The 17,473-nt window shown below is 39.7% G+C and overlaps 1 protein-coding gene across 1 annotated transcript in view; it reads right to left on the bottom strand.

The window, feature by feature from the left end:
• The window catches only part of ANKFN1 (ankyrin repeat and fibronectin type III domain containing 1), a 131,961-nt gene that overhangs the window by 18,761 nt on the left and 95,727 nt on the right, over window positions 1-17,473 (bottom strand). Inside the window, exons 9-12 of the mRNA XM_007463889.1 lie at window positions 12,047-12,154; window positions 4,788-4,887; window positions 4,363-4,495; window positions 3,769-3,885 (exon numbers count right to left, since the gene is read on the bottom strand). Coding sequence (XP_007463951.1) covers window positions 3,769-3,885; window positions 4,363-4,495; window positions 4,788-4,887; window positions 12,047-12,154 — 458 coding nt within the window. The remainder of the gene's footprint in view (window positions 1-3,768; window positions 3,886-4,362; window positions 4,496-4,787; window positions 4,888-12,046; window positions 12,155-17,473) is intronic.

Here is a 17,473-nt window from a genome sequence, read left to right as displayed (position 1 = left end):
ACCCCCCCCCAAAAAAAGAGTGGCTTCAGTATTTCTAGACATTTTCATTCTAAAGGTCAGCAAGGAGTTTGGGCAATAGGTATTACAAAAAAAGATGAAAGTGAATCCTATTGTTTAGGCAGGTGGTGCTCTGACCTTTGATGGGCACTGAAAGGGGTAACTATTAAGTACTACGAGGCACTGGTCACTGTGCAGGGCTGGAGAGCTCTCCAGGTGGTAACTATGGCATGAGGTACGTTTCTGTGATCCCTTTTCCCTTTGGTTAGATAGCGTACCCTCAAGTGTGATCTTAGGGGTACAGGGGTTGGACTGATAAATACATTTATTTATCCAGCCAGTACTTATGGATGATCTGCCACATGCCACACATGGGGGATATAGTGGTAACCAAGGCAGATACATTCCCTGAGCTCAGGGACTCACCGTCCAAGTTGGTCAGTGGCCAGATAATGATACAGATAATTAACTAATGGTATTATGATCACCATTCTGAATGAAGAATGCAAGGTGCTATGTGAGTGATTCACTTAATTGGGAGATCAGAGAAAGGCTCCCTGAGGAAGTATAAAAATGAAGGTGAGATCTGAAGGATATGTAGGAATTGGTGAGACAGAGAAGTAGAAGAGGATTCTAAGCAGAGGAAACAGCATTTAAGCTATAGCAGAGGAGACTGAGAAAGACAGGCCAGGAAGTTGGAAAAATCTGGAAAGTATAGAGTCATGGAAGCCAAGGGATGTGGCAGTTTAAAAAAGGAGAGCAGGACCAAGTGTTTCAAATGCTGCTGAGATGTCAGTTGCAAAGAGGTTTTAAAAGTGTCAGTTGGATATAGTGAAACTGAAGTCATTGGCAGGGATGGATCCAGGTTTTGTAGGGGCCTGTACCACACAATTTTGGGGTCCTCTTTAAGATAAAGAATACAAAATTACAAATATGAAAGTTAGGTATAAAAGTGAATTTTAAAAAAATAAAAGTGAATATTTAGACTGAGAAAGAAAATCTCCCCAAATACTGGAGTATTTGGAATTTCTGATCCCCTTTCCCTCCTGCCTGGGTTTCTTTAGGCAGTTTATCACAAAGATTGTAACCCAACTTCCCCTCCCTAAGCACTCCACGACTCCCACACTCACGGGATCATGCAAGTGAGGGGCCTCGAAGCTCAAGCTTTATGAGCATCATCTGCCTCTGATTATTGGTGGCCTGAGAGAGCAGTTTGGTAGGCATGGTGGTAGCAAAAGTCATGGAAAGAGCTTAGAACTAAATGGGAAGTGAGGAAGTAAATGGAAAAGGAGAATGTTGGCCACTCTTTCAGGAAGTTTGGTTCTAAGGAAGAGAAGAGAGATTGGTAGCTGAAGGAGGGAGTGAAGAACTGAGATCCAGAGCACATGTGAGGGATGAGCCTTTGGTAGGAGGAGTGAGGCTTTATCTGTTGGAATGGGGGGCGGGAGGAAGAGAAAGTAGCATCAGTGCAAGGAGGCTTTTCAATTTGGCAGTGGAAAAAGAATTATTTCCCATTTATTTTCTTAATGAGTTATACAGTAAAGTGTCACCTGATGTGGGGATGGAGAATGTGGGGAAGGGGAAAGAGATGTGGTAGAATGGAGAAGGTTTTAAATAGTTGCCTCGTAATTTGGGTAAGTGAATTTAGTAGAGAAATGGAATGTGATCACAAGGTAACCTTACATGTGAGAATTGTAGTCGTGAATTTAACATAAAACCAATCATACCTCCCCCCCCCCCCCTTTTCAGTGATGCTTTTTCTGCAGCAGTGTGCAACTACTCTAGTGTAGACATGTTGGATTCATCTAGGCTTGGATTTTTTTCCAAATAGATGATATGGAGGGAGACAGTGGCCAGAAATTTAGAGGATTTTCAAGGGAGTGATTATGATGGGCTAAGTAATCTAAGCTAGACAAGGAGGAAAATGACCTCAGAAGGGGGCTGATGCATTATGAAAAGTGATGGGGGTCAGTACCTTGGGGGGCCAAATCCAAGAGCTGTTGCAATGGAAGTAATAGTTGAGTAGGGCACACTGACCTTCATGGCTTCCCTCTAGCCCCTCAGTGTTTAACTGCAATGGCTTGTGGCAGCCTAACCCTTCTCATGTTACTGATATCAGATGAAGGTGTTCTAGGAAGCCTCTAATAAACATAAAATAAAGAGCCCCGTTTGAAATTCTGAAGTTGTTCAGTCTGTGATCTAAGCACGTCTGGGCTGTATGGTGGGCTAATGGGAGGGTCCATTAAGGACTCCTGGGAAAGAACTTTACTAAGGGACCAAGGAGCCTACTGGGAATGAAGTTTATCCTAGAGAAAGAGGTGTTTTTGAGGTATAGTGACTTGATCCAGCTCGAGCTGGTCAGTGATGAAAGGAAGAGGCTCTTTGAATTCAGCACAGTCATGGCCCAGCTCCAAGAACTTCTTGAGTTGAAGGAGAAGATTCTGTAACCAAGAGTGAGTTGAAATGGAGAGCACGTTTTTTTTTAAATCTTACTGAGGACAAAAGGCAATATACCGGGCTTCCCTGGTGGCGCAGTGGTTGGGAGTCCGCCTGCCGATGTGGGGGGTGCGGGTTCGTGCCCCGGTCTGGGAGGATCCCACATGCCGCGGAGCGGTTGGGCCCATGAGCCGTGGACGCTGGGCCTGCGCGTCCGGAGCCTGTGCTCCGCAACGGGAGAGGCCACAGCGGTGAGAGGCCTGCATACCGCAAAAAAAAAAAAAAAAAAAAAGGCAATATACCGCCTGTGCAATGGAGTATAGAACAGGAGGTTTAAGGGTTACCTTTCAGAATTTATTATAATAGCAAGACAGTAATTATTATTATTGCAAGGGCTCAAATTATTGCATGGGTCAAGAAATGAAATTCGTGTAGTTGCAGGTGGGGGTGGAACTGTAGAAAATCTTTTTTCTTATTATGACTCTATTTTTATGCTTCGGCTGGTATGGCCTGGCCGAACACAGCTTATGTAGATTCCTGTTATGTGTATTTCTGGGGTTGATGTAACTGACAGCTTTGTAGGTAGATACCCATCACTGATCAAGGCTCATCGATGTCTTAAAGGCCCCCGTTCTATGTTGCAGATGTCTTTTTGTGCTAAGAAGCACAAATTCAGATATCAAAACAAAACAAAACAAAAAACAATGAAAGGGAAACCCAGAAGAGACTGGTTAGAATTCAATATCATTTCTAGAAGGGGCTCTGTAACCTACAAAGATTCTAGCAGGGCTTGGGGACCTGATCTGATTGGGTTAATAGTACAGAAGGATTAAATTCAGAATTAAAGGTAAGCTTTTAAGAAGTTTTTTTTTTTTTTTAATTATCAAACATGTATGCAAATGCCTTTGCATCATTGATGCCATAAGCATCAAGCCAAGAAACTCCTTAAAATATCTGGGGGTCTCCTTCTCTATCTCCATATACTCATAGATGCGCAGGATGCCAGAGCATCAAGAGGTCTTCAAGAGAGCTAGTCAACCTCTTATTTTGCAAGTGATGAAACTCATACCCAGAAAGGAGAAATGAGTTGACCGATGAACATCAAATCCAGAATTCAAGTCTCTTTACTCCTTGTTCACACCTAGACTCTTCAGGTGAGACCCCTGTTCCTCCTTCCAGGAGACTGCCAAAAGCACAGGTTCCCTACAAAGGCAGGTGTGCAGCTCAAACTGTCCAAGAAGACTTCATATATCCTTTCCAGGTAGGATTGGTAACTGAACTGCCATGTTTTTCTAAAATTTCCTTGGAGGTCTGGGTTGAAACCTGGCCCCTCACCTGTAACTGGGCTGTTGCTGCAAGCATCTTCTGCCGAGTTTGTAGTACTGTGGATGAGGACATCGAGATAGGTGTGCTCTGCCTCAACCACCTTATATCTTCCCACATACAAGACAGCTGCAAAAGAAGTCACGAAGTCATATCATCGTCCAAGCCAGTATATGATTTAGGTTGTGGCATCAAAGCAATGTAGGGAGAAGGAAACGTGACCCTTGATGTTTGTTCTCCAGTCCATTTTCAGATGCATGCAAAACAACTTTTTGATCTCTGTCCAACTGGACAAAGATCTGAATGTTAATGAAACAATCAGATTCACATTTTAGTCTTTGCCAAATGATCCCATAACTCAGAATAGTGGAGACACAATCTGACAGGATGGAAGCTTCTTTGCTTTGAAAATGTAGTGTAGATACTATTTTGGCATTCTTAACGACATAGGGCAAATCAGGGCTGAAAGAGACCTTTGAGATAATTTACTCCCACCCCAACATTTTGATCACTGGAGACCCCTCAACCCCTCAACTAAAGTTTCAGAGATTTACGCACAGACTGTTGGTGCAAAGTGGGGAAGAATAAAATTAGAACTCAGGATACCTTTGTGAACCACAGAAAATCTTGTGCAATGGAACTGGTGTGAGAGTCATCTATTTCAGCAATCGGTATTTGATCTTCATTGGTGACTAACATATTGTCTTTGTAATAAAATATAACAGCTATGTAGAGTCCCCTAGAAAGAAAAAGCAAAATAAAAGTTGTCCTCAATCATCTTCTCCTCCAAGCCTGGGTCATGGAAAAAATATTTTTGGACATGATAAAAGATAATTTAAAATATACCTATGAGCATATTCTTAAATACCACAAATTTATTGGCTATCTTGTCCAAATTTTCAGAAGAAAAGTGAATTTTGTACTGTCTTAATAATAAAAAAAAGAAATTTCTACCAAGTTTCCACTCAGAACCAAAAGCAGCAGGACTCCTGAGAAGCTAAGACTTCCTGGAAAACCTACATAGGACCCACCGTTTCAAGGTCTTCACAAACTTGTTTGAGGAATGGAATAGGTGTTTCAGGCTCCTAGAGACTGACTGCTTGCGGCCCGTGGTTTGTAATTTTGAACTTTCTGGAACACAGAAGAGAAAAATACAGTGTAAATTCCACTGGAAGAACGACACTCTCAGTGCCTTCTTCCCACCTTTTTGCCTTTCTGTCTCCTGTCCCTTCAGTGTCACTTATACTCAGTTTCATGTAGGGATTCAGCTCATTCATTCCGTCAAGATGCTTTTGTATCTTGAGATGCCAGTAGTTAATTAATGAACAGTTCCTCAAAACTGTTGGAAATGATTAACATTTATAACTCCAGGTGAAGTCACTTAGGTGTTCTGTTTATATTCTTATTTATTATGAGGTGGGATATGAAGAAACGAGATCAACTTTTGTCCCCAGCTCCCATTGCCTTTTAATAGTCACATACTTCTCAACGTTGGCAAAGCTCTTCTTGTTAGTCTGCATATTCCATTAACATTTTTTTCATTATAAAATTAATATAGGCACATTGCAGGAAGTCTGGAGCATAGAAAAAAAGAACAAAATCCCACACATATCATGCTGCCACGTTAGTAGAACCACTGCTAGCATTCTGGGGTAGTTTTTTTCCAGTGTGTATGTTGGCTTACAAAAATAGTTGTAGGCATAGGTATGATTATCCTTGTTATTCGGAAGAAGAAACTGAGACAGAGAGGTTAAGTGGATTGTCCAAGATAAAAAAGGCAGTACCCAGAAAAACAAGCATTTGTTCACTGAATAAATATTTATTGGTACACTACTATATGTTAGGTTCTACGGTTACAGTGATGAACAAATCATCCATTGCTTCTGTTTAGCTCTTTTATTTACAACTGGAGCTCTCACTGATAAAAGTAGTAGATTTCCTGTAGCAGTCTTTGCAGACTGTGCTCCCTAGAGCTGAACTAGATGATCACTGATTAAATTCTCATCTTAAATGTAATTAATGAAGGGAAGCTGAGGTTATTGGGGTCATCACCAAACTCCTGACAGACATGTTACTGGGGCTGAGAACGTGGTCCATATCACTGCTGTTAGACATGGAAACCTGGGCGGATGGCCCATGGCTGAGGCCCAGTGTGGCTCTGCCCATGATCCTATAGGAGCAGTTGGGAATGAGCTGATTGACACAAGCATTCATGCCAGCTTCAAGCTTGTGTTGGTAATGGTTATTCCTGGCAGAGCAAAGTAAAAGCATTTTTTTCTAACTTGAACATGTATTTTGCTGGTTATATTCTACTTGAAAATAATGCTGCTGGGACTTCTGATTAAAGGCAGCATATTGAACTTATTTATCACATACTACTCTCTCCCAAAATCTTACCAAAAGCAGAGTAAAGAGATTTACAAAAGAGGAAGTGACATAAATCTGTCAAGACAAAGCGATGGGAAAGGAGACAAAAACACGTGAATTTTGGTAGCTAGAAAGCAGATGGACAGAGGGATTTAGCAGACCTGAGAAAGCTGAGAAGTAACCTGACTCACCCATGGGCACCATATACTGCTGGAAGAGTGGTGAATGTGGAGCTAAAATCAGGGGGTTTTGTTGAAATCTGTTGAAAAAGTAGACTTCTAAATATCCTCTCCCACCCTTTCCCCACTCTAGAAGAAAGCTAGTAGCATATTCTCTGGAAAGCATAAAAACAGAGATATTTAGAGTGAAAGATATGGTGTATGGTTAAAAAATGGAGGGAGGGAGTGGTATGTACTCAAAACAGGTGGATTAAGTGAAAGTTTCCATACAGAATATTTCCCCACTGGACTCTTGGAACAATGGTACTCAAATTTATATTCTCCAGGCAGAACACTGGAAGAGGCATCTCTGGAGACTCTGATTAGCCTAAGAGTACACCTAAAGATTCTGACATTGGCTTTACTGCTTTCCTAAAGATAAGGCCATGCCAGATCACCCTACGGTGATCTGTATAAGTAAGGAGCCCTATCCATGTGCTCAGAGCTTCCCAACAGCTACTGAGTTCTCTTCTCTTAAATCTGAGTACACATCCAAGGATCACTAGGCAGTTTGAAAAGCATGTAACAGAAACAACACAGGCCAAAACCAAACAAAAGCAGTTTAGAGGGGAGACCATGTTGAGAGAAGAAAGCATAAAACGAAACAAAGCCTATCATTAATAGCCTGAGAGACAAGCAAAGACATTGCGTCCTTGTAAAAAAGATAAAGGTCTGTAAGAGAAATATTCAGGGAACAATAGAGAACATTGGAAATTAAAAATATGTTATCAAAGTCTGAAAAACCAAATAGAAAATAAAATTGGGGAAATCTGCAAGGAAGTGGAGCAAAGAGGCATGAGGATGGAAAGTAGGGGGGGGAATCTAAAGAGCTAGTCCATGAGGTTCAGTATCTGAATAAGAGTTCTCATAGGAGAGAGCAGAGCAAAAGGAGGGGAAGAAATAATTAAAGAAATAATTTAAGAAAACACCCCATACTTGAAGGCTGTAAGTTTCTGTATTGAAAGAGCTTGCCAAATGTGCAGCACAACAGACAAAAATAGAGCCACATGAAGGTACATAACAGTGAAATTTTAGAATACTGAAGGTAAAAAGAAAACTTAAAACCTTCCAGGGTAGGAAAAAGTAGATTTCATATAAGACTTCTGGAATCAGAATGGTATCAGACTTTTCAGCACTGAAAGCTTGAAGGCCATGAAGCAACACCTCCAAAATATGAAGGAAAATTATTTCAATTGGGAATACTATACTTATGTACTTCTATACTTATTCTTATTTATCCTAAATAAATATTAAATAGAATAAATACATCTTAAGACACTTAATGTATCCAAAAATTAGCTCCCAAGTGTCCTGACAGGAAGCTACCAGAGGAAAGGCTCCCACCAATGGCAGACAAACCCCAGAAAAAGAAAGAGATGGTAAACAAAAAAGAAGAAATCCAGTATTGGAGAGTGGCAAGAAGAGTCCTCAATGTGGTGGTGAAAGGAGATCCTAGGGTGCCAGTAAGTCACAGACACAGAGGCAGCCAGTAACCAGGCTAGATTGGAGCAGGTCAGAGGGCTCTATGAGAGGTTTCTTTAAGAAGATGCCATCTGAAACAATACTTATGTATCTGATTGTATTGAGAGAAAATTGATAGAGCTGGAGAATAGCTTGAGGATTAATTGGTTATAACCACATGGAAAAATAAAAACACATGTAATAAAAGTTGATTATTATCTACAGGGGAAACAAGTTATCCAGGAAAGGAAAATAATCATAAAATTTATATGATCATTATAATGTTAGCAATAAATATTGATCTTATTAAAATGACTATATTAGGAGGATGAGGGAGTAGGAATTACATGTACGTATAAGAGGGTAGAGGGATAAAAAAGAGAGAAATAATCATCTTCCTTAGTGAGATAATAACTATATATATATATATATTTAATATACAAATCATTTTAATGAAGGACCAATTCTACTTTGTATATTTTTTTAAAAATCAAGAATTAGCAATATAAGCCTGTTATTTAGAGATATGGAGAGAATATCAAAATAATTGCGCCTCTAGGGAATAGAAAATGGAGGATGGGAGAAATTGTTTTTTCGTTCATAATAAAGTTCTTCGTAGTGCTTTACTTATTTTAAGTAATTCAGTCCTCAGATGGCTGACAGGTTTATATAATTCTTATCTGCATTTTACGAGTGAGCAAAGTGAGGTATAGAGAAGCTGGCAACTTGCTTAAGGTCATGCAGATCTGTAAATGTCTAGCCTGTATTTGAACCCACATAATCTGGCTTCAGCGTATAGTCACATATAACTTAAATAAAAATGAAAACTAAACTAAAAAAATTAGACTAAGAAAAGAGAAAAATGAGAAATGCTACTACCAGCTGGGAAAGGGGCCCATGAAAATGTCCAGTATTCCAGGTCTCCTCCAGTTTGGGCGCGTGGAGCAATACAATTGTACTTTTGGAGCTCTTGTGGTTGGGTTGGGGCCATGTGACCAGTTTTACCAGTGAATTTTGAGTGTAAATGATAAAGTCTTGTCCACAAGACACCTTCAAGAGTCTCTTTTCCTTCTCCCATGGGTGCTGAAATATATTTCCAGAAAGAGGATCATGACAAGACAGAAGGACAGCCAGCCCTCAGGCAACCAGTGGGAGACCTATAGCATGTGGGAGAAATAAATATTTGGGGGGTCATGTGGATACTACAGCATGATATAGCCTATCTTGACTGATACAAGGTCTAAACTCACTTTTCTCCTAAGAACCACTGTGGCTTCTATTCTGTCTCTGCTTAGTTCAGGGCTCTGGAGCAATGGTTAGTTTTCTGGACTCTGAATGAAGCAGATCTTTAATTTTTAAGTGCTTGGAGCATAGAGAGCTTATGTTATTCATACTGGTATGTCTCGCACCTAACACATAGGAGACAGTGTTTCAGTTAATGTTTGCCAATTGAAAAAGTGGATGATAATTGAAATTCACTCCTGTAGGGGACTGCTTCAGCGAACACAGTTGACTTCTTTATAATTCATTATGTATGTCAGGGCATCAACCCTGTGGACAATAAAGGCCACTCAACATCTCCATTGAATTTCCGTCCCAGTACTAAAGATGCAAATTAGCTGTGGCCAGTTTTTTAGCCAAAAATAGAGAAATTAATGTGGGTTTTGGTATCTCCCATGCAGGGCTTTGGTAGGAGAAGGGATGTTTTATTATTAGTTCTGCATTTAGAACATGCTGTGTATCTATTGAGTACTCCAGGCTCATTACAATGGAGTCAGTGATTATACTTTAATTCTAGGACATATAAAATGCTGAGGATGGAGAGCATCTCATTCTTCATTTGGAAGAACAATGAAAAAAAAATAAGCTAGAGTTTGCAAAGTGCCTACTCGTGCCAGATGAGTTAAATACATTATCTAATTTAATTCTTGTAAGAGTCATGAAAGATACATATTATTATGCTGTTTTTTTTTCTGTTAGGGAAGCTACGGCTTAGAGAAGTTAAATGCTTTTCTTAAGTACACCCAGTAAGTGGGTGAACTGGGGTTTGAAATAATTGTTTTCTCTAATTATAAAATTTGTAAACCACGTAGTATCAATATAGTTTATTTTAAATAACAATTTTGTAGTTTTCTGTATGCAGTACCTAATTATCCTTAATTTATCCTTTTAGATTTAGAGAGATTTATGTTGTATCATCTCGGACGGTCATTTCTTTTATCCTGGCATATTATAGGTCAGTGTTCCCCAAATTTTGTGGCTTGGAACACTAATTCTGTAAAAACTGTTTTACAGTGGCCAGGTAAGTTTGGAAAATGCTTGCTTAACCAAATTCAAAATTTCTTTTTATTAGAGTCTTTAATATTTTAATGTCTATTTTACATTTCCAAGAGAGGGATATATAATGTAACAATTTCCAAATACACTTGACTAGAGACCCTTTTTCAGCTGAGCATCTTATAGAACCACTCTTATGTGGAACACACTTTGGGTACTGTTTAAATATACGTTTCAACATAAAAATATTCCTCCCTTTTGGGAAGTTCTACCTTATGACTTACTTAAATCTTTCTTGATACTGTGTGTGTATTTACATCCCTGTGGGGTGAAAATAGGTACATGATAAAAGTTGGATGGAAACCGTAGAAATAATTGGGCTGTCTAGACAATCATTTCTTGATTATTGGAATGTAATCCAGTAGTAATGGAGAGAACATCTAAATCCTCAGATAATATAAAAAATAATCCCTCATTCTCATGAGTAGTTTTAGCTTTCCCCCTCTGATAAAGACCAAACACAAAGTGGCTTATGAATTGCAGAGAATAATCTATCCAATTGCTTCATTGTTTTAGCCTGCCATGCAGGAACCAATGGGCAGGGAAATGATGGAGAGGCAGAAGAAGAGAAAGGAGCCTAGATAATGCCTGTCCTGGTTAAATGGGCCCTGGTTAACTGAGAACTGAGTGTACTTTGGTCGGTGTGGAGTGTTGAAGGCCTTAGTCTGGGTAAAGTTTTCCTAGAGATCCGAGAATGAAATCCCACTTGGGTTTCCTTCTTAAGCCTCTTCCATGCATATTTACATCTCCTAATGAACCAACCACTCATTAGAACATTACTTTCTTGCAAACAGTTGCCCTCATTTCTAGCTATAGCCAACATTTCTGAAGGGCTCTGTTGTCATAGATATACAGCAATTGGGAACAACTTTTTGCTAATGCTAAGTATGATTTCTTTACACCTAGTCAAAACTCATTTAGCATTTCTTAGTTTCAACCACAGATTATTAACCTAGCTGGTCCTGCAGTGCCCTGAATCTAGAGAGTACAATGCAGTTAGAGATGTGATGGGTGAAGGAGCATGGAAAATGAAAACTTTATGGAAATTTAATTCTCCAAATAAAACTAAGTGCCTGCTCCACGAATCATTACACAGATCAGAAACCTGACCCTGTCCCATTTGAACAGCCCAAGTAGAAAATAATTTTTTTAAAGCTTCTCAGAGACTTTCTGGGTGTAGTTGGCTAGGTCTAGAGAACTTATGCTCTATTTCCTCTTGAGCAGTAGTATAGGGGAAGATTAAAATCCAGGGTGAGATTAAAATCCAGTGCCCTGTACTGATGTAAGGGTGGGAGACAAAAACGAGGTGTGGCAGGAAGACTGGCTTGGAGACAGAAAACCTACGTTGGTATCTTGATTCTGTCTCTTCTTGGCATTGTGACCTTGGTCAAGTCACTTAGCCTCAGTGATAATTGCCAAAATGAGGATGAAAAAGAGATATTGGCTGTGAATTGTATGTAAATTTTATAATAAATATACACAGAAGTTTAATATTATCGTTGCTGTTATAATTGGTTGTGCTTCCTCAGGGATGTTCACAGAACTTTTGTTGCAGGTGAAAAGTTTGAGGGTGAATATCCCGAAGACTCAGCACACGGAGAAGTTTTGTGAAGGTACAATTTAAAGGGAAGGGAACTAATGGCAGCTGCACTTTTTCCTGTGCTTGTTTTCAAACTGCTCCTGTGGAGTGAGGGTGCAAAAGAAAGAGGAAGGGAAGGAAGGGAGAGGGAAGTCTCTTCTGAAGGGTTAAAGTAAGATAGTGCTGTAAAGTGATTCCAGATGTACAAATATTAATATCTCTCTCCCTCCCTGATGAATGAGAAGGTATGACCCAGTTAGGAAACTGCTAAAATTACCGGCGCCACCGAGACCTCAGTCGATGGCCCAGCACAGATTTTTATCCTTACCCCGGCAACTATAATGCTGATGAAGGGCTCGGACCTGCTGCAGCAGACCTTCCAAAACTTCACTCTGTCCCTTGTGTCTAGGCGCTCTGTCGTCATAGTCTTTCCAGTCTATTGAACAAAAGAAACAAACAGAGTAAAATTTTCAAGTAGGGGAGGCCTCTTCCCTGCACTGCCTCGGGAGCTGAGTTTTGCTCATACTACCCACAGACTGTGTGGATGAGCACCCAATACTTGCACAACTAGCAGGCATTACCAAGGGTTTGGAAGCTGCCATTTTTCAGGCCCTGTGCAAAACAGCAATTGTGGTTGGTTTCTTGTGTTGGGCAGTTTTAAGGCAAGAGAAAAAGGTAATTGAAAGCCAAAAGAAAATAGAGAATTTGGGAGTCCAATTTCCCCTCCCCCAGCTCCTTACCCTCCTTTTCAGCGTCTGTGTCCTAATCAGTTCCCCTGTCACCTCTCCACTCAGCACCCCAAGTCGCCACTGGATTTCCACAGTAGGAAAGAAAGGGGTGGGAATGTGCAGACTAGATGAAATCCACGGTCCCAATGCTTTTATTGTAGGTTTGACACTTTTGGCCAAATTGACATTTCTTTCCAAGGAAAGAGCCCATGTCAGATGCCAAGAAATGGAAATCTACATTTTGCTCTAATGAATGTCTGCTTTGGTTAGCTGGCACAGCAACTCCTGCACATACTCGGAGCCACCAACCACCCTGTCTGCTCAGTCTCTAAATATACAGTATTAGCTTACATGGCAAATTTAAATTGCAATACCCACTGAGATTTTTCTCCCCCTTCCATTTTCGTTCCATTTGGCTATAATGATATCAAGAGTAATAACCCGTATGGGACTAATGTCAAGATTATAATTCTGCTGTCTCCAACTGTAGATTTTTTTTTCGGCAGGTCAGTCATTTCATAGTCCATCCCTATTCTCTTTCCCCTGGTTTTACTTTCTGGATCTTTCAAAAGCAACAACTTTAAGTGCTTCTTGGTTGAAATGCTTTCTCTAAAATTGCTAGACGTTCTTTTCGAGAAAAGCCAGTTAGTTCACAAGTATATTTGAGGCTTAGATTCTAATTGAACAAGTTTCAAATTCCCTCCACCTAGAGTTATTTTAAAATATGGAGTCTCCCTTGTTTAGAAACTTAAGCAGATGCCATGACAGTTAAAGTTAGGTAAAAGCATTCCACATTGGTCCATCCAAGGCCGAGTAGTACAACATAGTTAGAAAGAATGCAGGTTCTGGAGTCAGATAAACCTGGGTTTGAGCCCTGGTTCTTCTGATTCCTAGCTCAGTGTCTGTAAAACAAATTACTTAACACTGACAGGGCCTCTACTCCGTAGTATGCAAAAGGAGTATAGTATGTATCTTGCAGGATTTTTGTAAGGATTAGATGAGAGGTATATTAGCTATCCAGTGCAATGTTATGTGGAAAGCCTTATGTAAACAATAACTTAAGAAGAAGGGAACTCATTGTTGGAGAGTTAACTTCCTGAGTGGTGAGTATGGAAACATCATTTCTTACCTTAGCAGATAATTCCCTTCGAAGAGGGAGGCCTCAGAGATTTTCTAATTCCTCCTCCTTCCCACCTTCCCCCATGTACCCTTCTTCATTTTGCCTCTTAGAAGACTGAGGCCCAGAGAGATAACCATTCCAGTTCTAAATTTTCCAGCTTGGTGGTGATGGTGGCATAGCCAGGACTATAACATAGTCTCACGACCCTCCGTATAGTGCTCATTTCCTTATACCATGGACATGTTTTTGTTTTTGTTTTCTTTTGAGAAGGAGGGTCAGAGTTCAGTTGGAGTCTGTGTGGTGTGGCTTAGTTGTGGTCAGCTCTGGAGACAGGGAATTGGCATAGGTGCTTTCTGTGGACTCTGTTCTTTGTTGGCAGAAACTGTGACTTAATTTCTCTTTGCTTCAGGTTTTTTCTCTGTAAAGTGAGCTTTTGAGTCTCTTTTTAGGTTATTTGTGGTTTCAAAGAAATACTGTAAGTAAAGCACCATTCTGGGCACATTGGAGATGCTCATTAAATGTTGGTGAGGCATTGTGACTAGAAGCATGATGGTGTTCACGTAGGATGGGCTAGGAAAGATCTTTTACCGGGAAATTTGGAAATGTTTGAGGGAACGAACTCCAAGTGGCCCTTGGACTATCTATAGTTTCCCTGGTATCTGGACACAGTGAGAATAAACATTGCTCTCATGTATTCCCAGAGGCCATTATGAGTTTGTTTCCTTAGTTGGATGAATGTATCTGAAGTACTCAGATAAGATGAGCAATGTTGTTGGCTTGAGTAAGACTCCTGGGGGACTGAATTACTATATGGCCCTGAACGTGCTAATACATTCTAATGAGTGTTAATACTGCCATCAATGCAGGGGGAGATGAAGTGGACCTGGCTCTTTCAGCTGAGGACTATTACATCAGAGGTGAGCTTGAGCTGATGACTTTATGGTACATTAGAAAATTGCTAATGCTAAATTGCAGCCCGAGTGAGCACTGGACATGATGCCAAGGTTTTTGGAAAGAATGAGTCTTTCTCATAGATGTTTGGAAGGTTCTGATGACTACATAAAATAGGAGACTTTAGGGATGAGGGAGAAAATTGAAAATATATTAAGAAATCAGGAGCCTGACAGGAATAAACAGTGTGGTAGGAAAAGAGCAGATCATGCCACATAATACTGTTCACTGTTCTGGTAATGAGACACTTCAATTGCAATGCAGTGCAGAGCGTACAGTCACTGGTGATATCAGGGCTTTCCTGATCGTAACTCAGACAAGCCTGTCTGGGTCCTTTTCTCTTATTATGTACCATACTATATAACATAAGTCTATAAAAACACATTCAGGCCTTTTGTAAAAATATTTTAAAAAGTTTTATAGCTTACTGGAACATATTACCAAATTTCCACTTATTCTGTCATGTTAGAATACATTGTCTTCTAGTAAATATCTGACTACTGATATATGTTACATCACAATGTCATACTCTGTTTATAAATAGAACCAGAGTGTTTTTATATTGTTCTTTCCAAGTGACATGGCGTGTCTGCAGTGACTGTAATGACATGTTTGGATTTCAGTCCTTTGCCAGATACCCCTACTAATCAAATGTGCTGTTTTAGAAAGTGTTGCCATTTGCTACGTTAATTACCAAGTAATAAGTAACTCTTCCCAGACCTGGACAACTGTTCTTTTCATTCTGGAGAGAGCTCTTCAAATAGGCTCTGAGGGAGAGTGTCTGAATAGAACTTGAAGTTTATAGAACTGGGACATCTGATGTTTATAAGTAAATACATCATACAGATCAGAATTTGCATGGGGTCTGCGTTTGGAGTGGGTTTCCCTCTGACCCACCTTCAGGTCTTCTTTTTTTTTTTTTTTTTTTTTTGCTTTTCTATCCCTTCTATCCCTCCATCTCCAAAAATACATACTCTTTTTACCCCCGTAGAATGAGATGGGTTCCCTAAGTATCTTAATCTTCCAATATTCCCCGTATGTGTTTCTGGTAAGTCTTCAGTAAGAAAGATGTCCAAGTAAGACTGGAATAGTTAAATCATCAAATGCTAGGGGACTTAGGAGTCTTACAGATCCCTGGTATTTGTGGTCCAAGGCTCTGTATGGCCTGATTTAGCTAGCTGAATCCACCAGAGGCAGTAGTCAGGAATGGTTGGCTGGCTTTTAGTCTGATTGTCTGCCTGATAGCAGGGCATTAGCTACCACAGCAGAGTCTTGACTAGTTCAGACTTGAATCCTGGCTCAGCCATGTTACCACAAAGTTGTGACCCCAGGCAAGGCAACACCCTCTCCGAATCCTAATTTCCTTATTAATAGAGGAGGAGGACAGCATAGTGGTTAAGAGCAAGGAACCTGGGGTTTGGACCTGACTTCAGTGCTTGCTAATTTTCTGTTGTTGGGCTGTATGTATGTGTGTATGTACCTCAATATTAATAGTTCCCTCATCAGTAAAATAATAAAAATCACCTCAATAGGTTTGTTATGAAGATTGAGTTAATCTATGTAAAGTTCTTAGATTAACATGCAGCGTATAATGAGTTTTATAAATGTTAGCTCTGATGTTGATGGTGATACAGATGATAATGATGATGCTTATCCACAAGATGGGAACAATGACTGTTGTCAGGATTAAGTGAGACACTGAATGTGAAAGCCCATAATATACCACCTGATTCATGGTTTTTCCTGGGCAAAGGGTTATTATAATACTTGAAAAATACAAAAATATATAAAATAGGAAACTAAAGAGCCCATAATCTCATAACCCAAATATCTGCTGTTAAATTTTAATAGTTATATGCAGACACACCAACCTAATTATAGTCAAACTCACAGTTTAAATGTTATATGAAAACAATTATGATGTTTGTTTACATCAAACTTATAAGAATTTCTTCTATACAATGGATCATTTCTTAAAGCACCATTTTTAGGGGTTGCATTTTATTCTATAGTATGGATCTATATATATCATACTTCATTTAACCGCAGAGTTAATATTGGATATTTGTTCTCCCCACCACACATGATATTTCACTATATCAATATATTGCTGCAGTGCACATATTTGTTCATGATTGTGTGTCTGCATCTGTTTCTTTAGGTTAGATTCTTAGATGTATAATTATAGGGAAAAAGAAACGAATGTTCTTATAGCAGCTGGTATAATATGGTACATTGTGTTCCACAAAGGATGGAGCAGTTTGCACTTTCACAAGAAGTGTATGATACCATTTTAAATGATCCCATTAGTGAAGATTTTTAAAATAAAATATAATTCAGAACAATAGGTTCGTTATGCAGAAAAATCTATCATGTAGTATGTCTGGAGATGTTCTTCTTGTTAATTAAATTTGCTGGTTAATAGAGAATTGCTAAATACACCAGACATAAATTATTAAGTTTAAAATAATTAGAAGGGGCTTTGCTGGGTTTTTCAGCCACCATAGTAAATACTATAGATTTCTATTTGTGGCAGAGTGTATCAGAGTGCCTGTTAATAAGAAAGCTTTTCTTCTGACAGAATGTACGTAAGATTTGCTAGACTTCTGGTGAAGAAGGGGAGATGAGGTCTAAAATGGACTGCATGTACTCTGGGCCAGCCAGTCCTACTGTGCCATTTCAATACATCTCCACAAAAGCCCTGTGAAGGGTATGATCGGACCCATCCTACAGATGCTGAATTGAGACTCAGAGTCTTTAAGTAAATTTTGAAAGCCACACAGCTAATGAAAGGTATAATGGGTATCAAATTCAGTCTTGCTGGTTCCAAATTCCCTCTTCTTTCATTCCACTGAGTTGCCTCCCAGGGGAACATTTCTGCAGAGGAATCGTTCATTATGTGGCCAGATGCTACTCTGAGGACATCTTATTAGTCCCAAGCAGTGGGGGGGGGGGG

Source organism: Lipotes vexillifer, unplaced genomic scaffold, assembly GCF_000442215.2.
Source record: "Lipotes vexillifer unplaced genomic scaffold, Lipotes_vexillifer_v1.1 scaffold333, whole genome shotgun sequence".
Lineage (NCBI taxonomy): Eukaryota > Metazoa > Chordata > Mammalia > Artiodactyla > Lipotidae > Lipotes > Lipotes vexillifer.
This window is presented reverse-complemented; position numbering and strand designations above follow the sequence as displayed.